The sequence below is a fragment of the Solanum tuberosum genome, unplaced genomic scaffold (genome assembly GCF_000226075.1).
Source record: "Solanum tuberosum cultivar DM 1-3 516 R44 unplaced genomic scaffold, SolTub_3.0 scf00112, whole genome shotgun sequence".
In the NCBI taxonomy this organism is placed as follows: Eukaryota; Viridiplantae; Streptophyta; class Magnoliopsida; order Solanales; family Solanaceae; genus Solanum; species Solanum tuberosum.
The window spans coordinates 657,905-671,270 of NW_006239035.1; the positions used below are offsets into that span (position 1 = coordinate 657,905).

At 34.5% G+C, this 13,366-nt stretch overlaps 2 protein-coding genes across 2 annotated transcripts; one reads left to right on the forward strand and one right to left on the reverse strand.

Moving 5' to 3' along the window:
- Window positions 1–6,163: 6,163 nt before the first annotated feature.
- On the reverse strand, window positions 6,164–12,138 carry LOC102588476 (RNA-binding protein FUS-like). The gene is made up of 5 exons (XM_015309640.1): window positions 11,976–12,138; window positions 11,254–11,637; window positions 11,098–11,151; window positions 6,921–7,130; window positions 6,164–6,743 (listed from the first exon to the last, which is right to left on the reverse strand). Exons 1-5 carry the CDS (start codon window positions 12,084–12,086, stop codon window positions 6,354–6,356), a joined length of 1,149 nt encoding a protein of 382 aa, XP_015165126.1. The 5' UTR covers window positions 12,087–12,138; the 3' UTR covers window positions 6,164–6,353.
- Window positions 8,359–9,445, forward strand: LOC102588150 (glycine-rich RNA-binding protein-like). The gene is made up of 2 exons (XM_006349539.2): window positions 8,359–8,527; window positions 8,866–9,445. Exons 1-2 carry the CDS (start codon window positions 8,417–8,419, stop codon window positions 9,253–9,255), a joined length of 501 nt encoding a protein of 166 aa, XP_006349601.1. The 5' UTR covers window positions 8,359–8,416; the 3' UTR covers window positions 9,256–9,445.
- Window positions 12,139–13,366: the final 1,228 nt, after the last annotated feature.

A 13,366-nucleotide genomic window follows, 5' to 3' on the forward strand; every position in this document is an offset into this window, starting at 1 on the left:
GTAGTACAACCTTTAGAGAGATGTGAGAGCAAGAATATTTTATTTGATTTCAAAGGCTAAAGGGATATCTTCATAGGGGTAGGTAATTGGGTTCAGAGACACGTGATTTCATTCGTTTTGTTGTAGCTATGGTAATAGTGTCACAAATCCATCAGATGGGTCAAAAACTATCGAAAAAAACTTGAGAAAGGAGCGTGCGGACATTAGCTTGAGTGTGATGACAAGTGCTTGGTTTTGTTTTTGAGTCTAGTAATGAGTATGATTGAAATTTTAGTGAAATATATGGTAAGATCGATAGAGATGCGATCAATGATAAACGGAGATCCATGAATTCATAAAAATCTTCAAGGTACAAGCTAATGCTGATAGAGAAAGGGATTGTGTTATATGGTGGAAATTACAATTCAAATTTTTTATTGTGAGTCTACATTCGTGGTGATGTATTTTGTCAAAGAATGAATTGGCAAAGTGAGAAATGATCAATTATATCCGGTATTAAGCATTTGAAAGGACTTACACCAGGGTTGAGTCGTAAGTTTACTACTATTGATTGTTAAAGTACCTACGAAAGGTTTCATTTAAAAGTGTTGGTTTATAATAAGGTAAATGGTCGGAGTGTTTATGATGGTTGTTAGTATTGTGAGTATGATTCACTAGCTATGCTCTCGTGTGTTTTCACTTTTGTGGGTGGATCCCTAGTGGTGGATTAGAGGTATCAAATCCTGCGATGTTCTCTTGGTTGAGTGGGAAGATTAGAAAGATTAGGAAGATTTGGTTATTTTGAATAACATAATTGGTGTTGTCTTGGAGTTGTTAAAGTATTTTAGTGGGTCTACATGTACCACCTTGCTTATGAGAATTTATAGAAGAGATACCATGTTTATTTGAAGTTATCCGGCAATCTTAATTTTCCTCTAGTCGTCGAGGCCATGTATCGATTATGTGTGGTTGAATGTGGGATCTTTGGGTCCAATTCTATTGTTCTTAAGAGGTAATATACAATTACTAAATCTAGCATTTCGATAGTGTTGTTGGAGGGGTTGTATGCTTGGACATATCCATCGATGAATATCTGATTTCTAAAGATCAAATTTGTTATAACTTAAGCTCATGAGAATTTATGTTGTGGGATGGAGATATTGTTAAGAACTATGATTGTTTGGGAATTATGAGTGTGTGTTGGTTGATTCAGGTTCACTTCTATTTGTAGCGAGTATTGACTTGGAATTTTATTATGCTTAAGTGCTAAAGGATTCGTCCAAATGATTGTGTAAAAATCCTTGATAACATGTAGCAGACGTGTGTACGATCAACTTTGGTGGTTGTTGGGAATCGTTTTATTGATTAGTTAAGTTTACATACATCAATATTTATCACTCGAGTGTTGAGATGACTTCATTGAGGCATTGTAAGGGAGGATGTGTAGGTATTCAATTGGTTGGTTTGAGGTTGGAGATACGAAACCCTTAGGGGTAATGAGATTCGGTAAGAAGGGCATGCGATACAAGTATCCCCAGTAATTCGACGATTCAAATAATACTCTACCCTTACTTTAGCCAGTCGGTCCTAGTTGATCACCCAGAGACGAGTGATGGGTAAATTTGTATCTATTATAAGGACCTGATTTCCGTCGTTATGAAAAAGTCAATGGGAAAAGAATTTGGGGGAAAACTTTTTCGTAGTAATTGGACTTTCCTAATCTAGTCCAGATTTGGACGAAATTGGAGTCTTTAAGGTGTAGGAAAATTTGATAACAACCGGGTGAGTTAATTATGATTTTTATTACATGAGTAGTTAGATAACTCGTTAAAGAACCCGTACAATTTTACGGAATTGAATTCAGGCGAGTAGAACTCCCAGAATCGATCTTAGCGTAAAGGGTATTTTCTGATCATCGTTGGTTAGATGTGTGTTGTGAAATGGGGGGTCTTGGAATTCTTTAAATAACTCACTGGTTCCGTGCAAGCCACTTTAGCGGGATTGGTGTCGCTCTGGCGGGGTCGCTGCAGCGGGGTGAGGGTCGCTGCAGCAGGGTAAGGGCCGTTATAGCGGGTTCCACGTGACTTAAAGTCGTAAATAAACCCTTAAATGACCTTATTTGGAACTTTTTTATTTTTAGAGCTAAGGAACGAACCCCAGGCGACTCCTACTCATTTTTCACCATTATTGAGGCTAAAGGTAAGTTTTTCACTCCCCGAATCCTTTTTCGATTCGTAGAACGTAATAGAATGGGTGAATGTTGATGGGGAGGGTTTTGTTATAGATTTTATGGGTGAAACAACCATAATTGGATAATTGGGATCATGTGTTTGATCTAGGGTTCATAGAATTGTTAGTAATTCGGGTAATTAGTGATTGTTTATTGATTCCCGTACTATATTGATTGTTTGTAGAACAAGAACAAGGGGAACGAATCCGAAAAGGGAATGATCAAGTTTCTTAGGGTTTCAAGCTTGTTTCGAGGTAGGTGATAGTTGTTATTTCATGTTTGTGTGATATATGTTTGTAATTGCTTCATTGTATTGCATGTATGTATGTGAATGTTGCATTATTGATCACACCCTATGTAAATAAGTATGAACGAATAATTGTATACCATGAATCGGCTCTTGTTGTATGATTGCAAGAATATACATTGTGATTGTGATTGTGGTTTATTGAATGGGTGGGTGTCACGATCTGACACACTAACTGGGATCGGTTTCCACGTTCTTGCATAAATATGGAATCGATTGCCATATTTTGGCATAAATATGTGATCGGTTGCCACGTTCCGACATAAACATTGGATCGGGTATCACATTCTGGTATGCTAACAGTTTAGGTGTGGGTTCAATGAGAGGACCATTGAATTTGGTTTCGTGAGAGGACCATTGAATTGTGTTGTGTATCTACTTGTGTATGATTACGTTTATATCCAATGATGATTGATATTGGAAGACTGTATGTTGCTCTAAATTGATAACCTATGTGTATTATTGGGAACGTGTAGATGCTACATTGATCCTGAAAAGATGACTAATATTGTATATGTTCGGTATATATTTGTTATATAATGTTGTGGTTACTTGCATGTGTTTCACTTTTGGGATAGCCGTGTGATCCTACCAGTATACCGTGGTTGTGTATTGATATTGCACTTGCCTGTTCTTTGTTGAGTACAGGGCATCTTCAGGCGGCTATTGTTAAACCTCAACTAGGTGACTATTGGGCGTGACCGGATTCAATGGTGAGCCTATTCTTTAAGGCTGCCATGGATCTTTCTTGTTTAAGTCCACTCTCTTCAGACTCAGACTATTTGTTAAAGGTGTTTGTTTAGTTTCGGGGTTGTACCCCTTGTTCTTAGACTTGTCGTTAGTAGAGTTTTGGTACAATGACTTTCAGGTTCTAGGGGTTGTTCTTCCGCATTAGTTTGGTTAGTTGTTTGTTAAACCCTTGGAGTTTATAGGGACTCCATTTTTATAGTCATTTAAACTTGCTTCCGTAGTCTTAAATGCCTTAGTTTTCATAAAATTTGTTTGTTTGGGCTGTAGTAATGGTTCTCCCACCGGAGAATATCTGTGGGTGCCAATCACGATGGTCTGTATCGTGACATAGTTTCCTCTATAACAGATCTAGTGATTAGTTGTTGCCGATGAAGAAAAGAAGAACATTTGATTCTTCTAATGGGAAATATAATTTGTTTTCCGTCTTAATTTATCTGATTATTGTTATTAGTCCAATATTTTTACTTTTATTTGTTACTTTTAACCTGTTGGGTAATAATTATCTTGAGTTTCTTATCATAAATAGATTTTCCTTTTAGGAAAGTTTTGGGATTGACTAGTTCTTTTCTTGTAGGAAAAGGTTTAGGACTTTATATATATATATATATATATATGCTTGTTCCTTTTAACTTAATCAGCATTCACAATGTAGTTCTAGGGGCTTTGAGTGTTTTGGTTAGTGGGAGAATTTGTGGAACACAAGTTTGATACGTTATCACTTGTGTGAACCTCCATGTATTCTGAGTGAATTGGTTGAGATTTCTCTCTATATTTTGTACTCTCATATTTATATAGTGGATTGCTCATCTCCTTTATAGATGTAGGTCGATTGACCGAACCACGTTAAATCTTTGTGTCTTTCTTTTTAGATTTTTGTTTTCATCTTTTTGTCACAACAAGTGGTATCAGAGCCAAGTTCGCTAACAAGGATTTTAATGGAGGGGAATATGAGCAAGATGGTATGTCTAAACGGGAGAAACTACAACATATGGAAAAACAAGATGAAGGATCTATTGTTTGTGGAGAAGATGCATCTTCCCGTATTTGCTGCTCATAAACCTAAGACTTTGAATGATGAAAACTGAAATTTTCGAGCACCAACAAGTATGTGGATATATAAGGCAATAGGTTGAAGATAATGTTTGCAACCATATTGTGAATGAGACATATGCTAGAACATTGTGGAAAAGTTGGAGACGTTTTATGCTGCAAAAACTGGCAATATTAAGTTGTTCTTGCTAAAGCAATTGATGACCTTTAAATACAAAGAGGAAAGTCTTATTCTTTATCACATAAATGATTTTTTAGGTGTTCTTAATCAGCTATCAGGTATGGGTGTTAATTTTGATGATGAAATACAAGGACTTTGGCTTCTTAATATTCTACCGAATTCTTGGAAAACTCTACATGTTTTTATAACAAATTCCGCTCCTGATGGTAGGGTGACTGTGGAATATGCAAAAAGTGGTGTGTAGAATGAAGAAGTTAGAATAAAATATCAAGGCACATCATCACATTTAGATATTCTATATACAGAAGATCGAGGGAGAGATAAGACGAGATCCGAGGAGTAGAGGTAAAAGTAGAAGCAAGTCAAGATTCATGAATCAAAATATTATATGACATCATTGTGGAAAGAAAGGACATATTAGAAGATTTTACAAGCAGTTAAAGCAAGATCTTAAAGAAGGGAAGAAAGAAGAAAATAACATAAACAATGTTGTTGTCCGAGATGACCTTCTCTTCGCTTGTGATAAAGATGTCATTAATTTTGTATTTCAAGATACAATTTGGATAGTAGATTCTAGAGCTACATCACATGTCACACCAAGAAAAGACTTATTTTCATCTTATACTTCTGTTAACTCTAAGGTGTTAAAGATGGGTAATGTTGGTGAGGTTAATGTGTTTGGTGTTGGCACAGTGTGTTTGAAAACCAATATTGGTTCAACGTCAGTCCTTCAAAATGTCAAGCATGCTCCAGACATTCCCGTGAATTTGATATTTGTAGGACAACTAGATGATGATGGCCATCATAATGACTTGTTCAATGACCAATAGAAGCTCACCAAAGGCTCATTGATTGTCGCTCGAGAAAGAAAGCATTAAAATTTATATGCGACACAAGGATCGACTCTTGGTGACTCTATAAATTTGGTGGAAAGCGACACTTTATCATAATTGTGGCACAAGAGGTTTAGTCATATGAGCAATAGGGGGATCACCTGTTTGGCTAAGAAGAATTTGCTTGCTGGTGTGAAACAAGCAAAGGTAAAAAGATGTGTTCATTAATTAGCTGAGAAACATAAAAGAGTTTATTTTGACAGTCATCCTCCTTCAAGAAAGTTTGAGCTATTGGAGCTTGTACTCTCTGATTTGTGTTGTCCTTTTAAAGTGAAGACAAAAAGGTGAAGTAGGCATATATATTGGTCGGTTCGATTCAGTTTTGAAGTTTATCAGCTAAATTTATAGGCTTATCGGTTTGTATCTTAGAGCATTATAGAACTATTAAGATATAAGTTATTGGTTTATCGGTTTGTTTATTGATTTAAGAAACAAGGTGACAAAATGTATGACAAACCAAATGAACTACGCACATAAGTTTACAAATTGCATATTACTCCAAAACAAATACTCACACCTTGTAGCATAACCGAGAAACTGTCAAAAATAAAAGTATGAAACAAAGACTCTATATATATTGAATGCCAAAAATATAATATATAAATTTACTATTGATTATCGGTTCACTTGTTAAAAACAAACTTCAAATTATTAAGATTAATAACCGGATAAACAAAAAAAAATAAAACTGTTATCAAAATCGGTAAATTAATAAGCTTTTTTCCGATTCTAATTATTGATTTGAAGGAGTGAAAAAATGAATACACACCAAATAGAAAAAGGGTTGATCATTTATAACTTTGATGATTGAACCTTGCACATATCCCTCACAGTAACATAACGAGTCAATAGCAAGAGACCACAACACTAACAAAAACCCAACACAGAAACATAGTTTCCAAACCAAAACTATGACATATTTTAGACTATTAAACCCAATTTCAGAATTTTATTATATCTAACCTAATTCCTCCAGCTTCCTTCTGATGCACCACCACCTCTTGAGTAGCGGGATCCACCATCACCATAACGATCACCACCACCACCATATCCGCGGTCACGGCCACCTCCATAACCACCACCATTGCCACCCTCACGTCGACCGTAGCCGCCACCACCGCCATTGTATCCGCCACCACCTCCGAAACCACCACCACCACCACCCCGTCGGCCACCTCCGAAACCACCGCCGCCGCCGCCGCTTCCGCGTGATTGAGCTTCATTAACAGTGATGTTACGACCATCAAGGTTCTGGCCATTCATTGCTTCAATTGCGTTCCTCATGGATTTCTCATCAGTAAAGGTAACAAAACCAAATCCTCTTGATCTACCTGTTTCGCGATCGTTGATAATCTGGAAAAAAAAACAAATCGGTAAATAAAAGGATCCACAATTACAGATTTTTTTAAAAATGCATCATAGATCATGAATAAACACAAAAATAATATCTAGTAATTGATTTTCATGAATCAAAACAAAAATTATTTTGAAAAGAAAAGCTAAAAGCGATCAATCTTCAACGTAACGTACCGTATAAAGGAATGGAATAAGGGTAAGAGTAACAAATAGTAACAGTAACATAGAGAGAGTAACAAAGTAGCATAGTAACAGAGAGAGTAAAGAGATGAGGTGATCAACGAAGCCAAAATAAAATGGTATCGGATCTGATCTCTGCTGTGCAACAAACGGACCTTGGAGTCGACCACATTGCCGTACTGAGAAAAAGCTTCTCCTAGGGTTCTATCGTTGGTAGCCCATGCGAGCCCACCCACGAAGCATCTGTATTCAACCTCAACAGACATTCTTTTTCTATTTTAATTCAATAGACAAGAGAGATGTGCATTTTCTGGGTACAAAATGCTGCCTTTTATAGGCCAAGGAGACTACTTTTTTGCTTTCACCTTTAATTTTATGTGCACGGAGCACTAGAAGCGCTAGTTTGTTACCGATTGCGACGCTAATGGATAACTACTCGTGGCTACCACTGGTTAAAACTTAAAACGGTTGATTAACAGTCATTTTCATCACATACTGTTAATAGAAATTACCCCGTTTGGTCATCTGAGATGAACTAATGATATAAAATCATGGTTTTGATATGTAATTTGGGTGATTTTATTGATACAAAATAAAGTTTAATAACTTTTTTAGATAATTTTTCATAGTTCAGTGACATTTCAAGATTTTAACAAAATTATCAAAATTATATAATTTTATACCAAATAAATAAAAATTCATAACAAAACTACAAAGTATAAATACACTATTACAAAGCTACCAATACTTATTGATCCAATTTTAGTTTAATAAAAAGTAGAGTTGAACATGAGTTGTAGTATATTTATATTACAACTCTCATAAGTTGTGAAAACTATCAAAAATATATCAATCATATCATATCATATATATATATATATATATATATATGATATGATATGATTGATATATTTTTGATAGTTTTCACAACTTATGAGAGTTGTAATATAAATATACTACAACTCATGTTCAACTCTACTTTTTATTAAACTAAAATTGGATCAATAAGTATTGGTAGCTTTGTAATAGTGTATTTATACTTTGTAGTTTTGTTATGAATTTTTATTTATTTGGTATAAAATTATATAATTTTGATAATTTTGTTAAAATCTTGAAATGTCACTGAACTATGAAAAATTATCTAAAAAAGTTATTAAACTTTATTTTGTATCAATAAAATCACCCAAATTACATATCAAAACCATGATTTTATATCATTAGTTCATCTCAGATGACCAAACGGGGTAATTTCTATTAACAGTATGTGATGAAAATGACTGTTAATCAACCGTTTTAAGTTTTAACCAGTGGTAGCCACGAGTAGTTATCCATTAGCGTCGCAATCGGTAACAAACTAGCGCTTCTAGTGCTCCGTGCACATAAAATTAAAGGTGAAAGCAAAAAAGTAGTCTCCTTGGCCTATAAAAGGCAGCATTTTGTACCCAGAAAATGCACATCTCTCTTGTCTATTGAATTAAAATAGAAAAAGAATGTCTGTTGAGGTTGAATACAGATGCTTCGTGGGTGGGCTCGCATGGGCTACCAACGATAGAACCCTAGGAGAAGCTTTTTCTCAGTACGGCAATGTGGTCGACTCCAAGGTCCGTTTGTTGCACAGCAGAGATCAGATCCGATACCATTTTATTTTGGCTTCGTTGATCACCTCATCTCTTTACTCTCTCTGTTACTATGCTACTTTGTTACTCTCTCTATGTTACTGTTACTATTTGTTACTCTTACCCTTATTCCATTCCTTTATACGGTACGTTACGTTGAAGATTGATCGCTTTTAGCTTTTCTTTTCAAAATAATTTTTGTTTTGATTCATGAAAATCAATTACTAGATATTATTTTTGTGTTTATTCATGATCTATGATGCATTTTTAAAAAAATCTGTAATTGTGGATCCTTTTATTTACCGATTTGTTTTTTTTTCCAGATTATCAACGATCGCGAAACAGGTAGATCAAGAGGATTTGGTTTTGTTACCTTTACTGATGAGAAATCCATGAGGAACGCAATTGAAGCAATGAATGGCCAGAACCTTGATGGTCGTAACATCACTGTTAATGAAGCTCAATCACGCGGAAGCGGCGGCGGCGGCGGTGGTTTCGGAGGTGGCCGACGGGGTGGTGGTGGTGGTGGTTTCGGAGGTGGTGGCGGATACAATGGCGGTGGTGGCGGCTACGGTCGACGTGAGGGTGGCAATGGTGGTGGTTATGGAGGTGGCCGTGACCGCGGATATGGTGGTGGTGGTGATCGTTATGGTGATGGTGGATCCCGCTACTCAAGAGGTGGTGGTGCATCAGAAGGAAGCTGGAGGAATTAGGTTAGATATAATAAAATTCTGAAATTGGGTTTAATAGTCTAAAATATGTCATAGTTTTGGTTTGGAAACTATGTTTCTGTGTTGGGTTTTTGTTAGTGTTGTGGTCTCTTGCTATTGACTCGTTATGTTACTGTGAGGGATATGTGCAAGGTTCAATCATCAAAGTTATAAATGATCAACCCTTTTTCTATTTGGTGTGTATTCATTTTTTCACTCCTTCAAATCAATAATTAGAATCGGAAAAAAGCTTATTAATTTACCGATTTTGATAACAGTTTTATTTTTTTTTGTTTATCCGGTTATTAATCTTAATAATTTGAAGTTTGTTTTTAACAAGTGAACCGATAATCAATAGTAAATTTATATATTATATTTTTGGCATTCAATATATATAGAGTCTTTGTTTCATACTTTTATTTTTGACAGTTTCTCGGTTATGCTACAAGGTGTGAGTATTTGTTTTGGAGTAATATGCAATTTGTAAACTTATGTGCGTAGTTCATTTGGTTTGTCATACATTTTGTCACCTTGTTTCTTAAATCAATAAACAAACCGATAAACCAATAACTTATATCTTAATAGTTCTATAATGCTCTAAGATACAAACCAATAAGCCTATAAATTTAGCTGATAAACTTCAAAACTGAATCGAACCGACCAATATATATGCCTACTTCACCTTTTTGTCTTCACTTTAAAAGGACAACACAAATCAGAGAGTACAAGCTCCAATAGCTCAAACTTTCTTGAAGGAGGATGACTGTCAAAATAAACTCTAATTGCATCTATCATGATTTCTAAATTACCATCCTACCCATTCTTCATATCAAAATTATTATCCTCCCAATTCTTCATTTTTCTTTAATGGATTTTGGATATTTTTCAACCCCATGTTTTAGATCCCGAACAGCAGCTGGGTTTGGGTGGTGTTTCGTTCTATTTATCTTTTGTTGGTGTAGCTATTGTTTGTTCTATTTTGGCACTTGTTGTGTAGCCAAGAATATTTGTAACCCTCTTATTGTTATCGTGAAGCAATTCCGATCTTGTCCATCCCGTGGGTGTTACCTTCGGTTTGAAGGATTTTTTCACAATAAACTTGGTGTTCTTTATTTTTAGATTTTCGTTTTCATCTTTTCGTCACAACATAACCTATTAAGAAAAATTAATATTTTTTTTACATGTTTTACCTTTATTATGTGGATCATTGTTTTTTTAATAGTAAAAGTGTTAAGTTCAAATGTGACAAGTAAAGTTACAAAAGGAGAGTACTAAAATATAAAAATGGGTTATTCTTTTTGGAATCGACTAAAAAGGAGAAGTAGGCATATATATTGGTCGGTTCGATTCAGTTTTGAAGTTTATCAGCTAAATTTATAGGCTTATTGGTTTGTATCTTAGAGCATTATAGAACTATTAAGATATAAGTTATTGGTTTATCGGTTTGTTTATTGATTTAAGAAACAATGTGAGAAAATGTATGACAAACCAAATGAACTATTCACATAAGTTTACAAATTGCATATTACTCCAAAACAAATACTCACACCTTGTAGCATAACCGAGAAACTGTCAAAAATAAAAGTATGAAACAAAGACTCTATATATATTGAATGCCAAAAATATAATATATAAATTTACTATTGATTATCGGTTCACTTGTTAAAAACAAACTTCAAATTATTAAGATTAATAACCGGATAAACAAAAAAAATTAAAACTGTAATCAAAATCGGTAAATTAATAAGCTTTTTTTCAATTCTAATTATTGATTTGGAGGAGTGAAAAAATGAATACACACCAAATAGAAAAAGGGTTGATCATTTATAACTTTGATGGTTGAACCTTGCACATATCCCTCACAGTAACATAACGAGTCAATAGCAAGAAACCACAACACTAACAAAAACCCAACACAGAAACATAGTTTCCAAACCAAAACTATGACATATTTTAGACTATTAAACCCAATTTCAGAATTTTATTATATCTAACCTAATTCCTCCAGCTTCCTTCTGATGCACCACCACCTCTTGAGTAGCGGGATCCACCATCACCATAACGATCACCACCACCACCATATCCGCGGTCACGGCCACCTCCATAACCACCACCATTGCCACCCTCACGTCGACCGTAGCCGCCACCACCGCCATTGTATCCGCCACCACCTCCGAAACCACCACCACCACCACCCCGTCGGCCACCTCCGAAACCACCGCCGCCGCCGCCGCTTCCGCGTGATTGAGCTTCATTAACAGTGATGTTACGACCATCAAGGTTCTGGCCATTCATTGCTTCAATTGCGTTCCTCATGGATTTCTCATCAGTAAAGGTAACAAAACCAAATCCTCTTGATCTACCTGTTTCGCGATCGTTGATAATCTGGAAAAAAAAACAAATCGGTAAATAAAAGGATCCACAATTACAGATTTTTTTAAAAATGCATCATAGATCATGAATAAACACAAAAATAATATCTAGTAATTGATTTTCATGAATCAAAACAAAAATTATTTTGAAAAGAAAAGCTAAAAGCGATCAATCTTCAACGTAACGTACCGTATAAAGGAATGGAATAAGGGTAAGAGTAACAAATAGTAACAGTAACATAGAGAGAGTAACAAAGTAGCATAGTAACAGAGAGAGTAAAGAGATGAGGTGATCAACGAAGCCAAAATAAAATGGTATCGGATCTGATCTCTGCTGTGCAACAAACGGACCTTGGAGTCGACCACATTGCCGTACTGAGAAAAAGCTTCTCCTAGGGTTCTATCGTTGGTAGCCCATGCGAGCCCACCCACGAAGCATCTGTATTCAACCTCAACAGACATTCTTTTTCTATTTTAATTCAATAGACAAGAGAGATGTGCATTTTCTGGGTACAAAATGCTGCCTTTTATAGGCCAAGGAGACTACTTTTTTGCTTTCACCTTTAATTTTATGTGCACGGAGCACTAGAAGCGCTAGTTTGTTACCGATTGCGACGCTAATGGATAACTACTCGTGGCTACCACTGGTTAAAACTTAAAACGGTTGATTAACAGTCATTTTCATCACATACTGTTAATAGAAATTACCCCGTTTGGTCATCTGAGATGAACTAATGATATAAAATCATGGTTTTGATATGTAATTTGGGTGATTTTATTGATACAAAATAAAGTTTAATAACTTTTTTAGATAATTTTTCATAGTTCAGTGACATTTCAAGATTTTAACAAAATTATCAAAATTATATAATTTTATACCAAATAAATAAAAATTCATAACAAAACTACAAAGTATAAATACACTATTACAAAGCTACCAATACTTATTGATCCAATTTTAGTTTAATAAAAAGTAGAGTTGAACATGAGTTGTAGTATATTTATATTACAACTCTCATAAGTTGTGAAAACTATCAAAAATATATCAATCATATCATATCATATATATATATATATATATATATATAAAGGAGTATCTGCATCCCACTGATGTGGCATGCCTCAATGATCAGAAAGGATATTTATCTATTTTCTTAGAATTTAGCCATTTTTTCTCTATTTTTTATACAATTATATTATTAATTATTAATTAATGATCAAATATAACTTTCTTAAAATAAAGAACCCCAAAAGGCTATCGGTTTTGCTGATTTTTAATTGCATCTTTTATCTCATGTTTTAACTCTCATTTGATTCTCCATAATCAACATTTACTTCTCCATAATTAGTGTGCTTAATTATGGAAAAAATAGTTACGAAATTTTATTAAAAAAATATATTCACTTAATTGCAATCCTTTAATGAAAAAGATAATGCAACACTTCAAAATTCTACTACATAATAATGCAATATTTCATGATTCTGACACAATTCCTTTATTTTTCTTTCTGAACTACTTTCTCATTATTCCTATTTATTCATTTTATATCTCTTCCTTTATTCTCTCTATTTTGCATTGCAATATTTTATTTTTATCTTCATATTTTATTTACCTTAAGCGATGAATTTTAATTGTTTACAGGTTAATTGTTTAAAATTATCTTTTTATTGATTTTTCAGAGGAGTCGAAACATGAGCAAGTACAAGTAGTTGTTTAACCATGCTTTTGGTTGGTGTTCAAT

What these genes read in the sequence shown, in the direction of transcription:
- LOC102588476 (XM_015309640.1), bottom strand. Translation starts at nt 12,086, where the DNA reads ATGTCTGTTGAGGTTGAATACAGATGCTTCGTGGGTGGGCTCGCATGG. An exon ending in CATCAGAAGGAAGCTGGAGG is followed by an intron (nt 11,152 to 11,253) that starts AATTAGGTTAGA and finishes GGTTTTTGTTAG; the next exon opens with TGTTGTGGTTTCTTGCTATT. An exon ending in CTGTGAGGGATATGTGCAAG is followed by an intron (nt 7,131 to 11,097) that starts GTTCAACCATCA and finishes TACCAACGATAG; the next exon opens with AACCCTAGGAGAAGCTTTTT.
- LOC102588150 (XM_006349539.2), top strand. Translation starts at nt 8,417, where the DNA reads ATGTCTGTTGAGGTTGAATACAGATGCTTCGTGGGTGGGCTCGCATGG. An exon ending in GCAATGTGGTCGACTCCAAG is followed by an intron (nt 8,528 to 8,865) that starts GTCCGTTTGTTG and finishes TTTTTTTTCCAG; the next exon opens with ATTATCAACGATCGCGAAAC.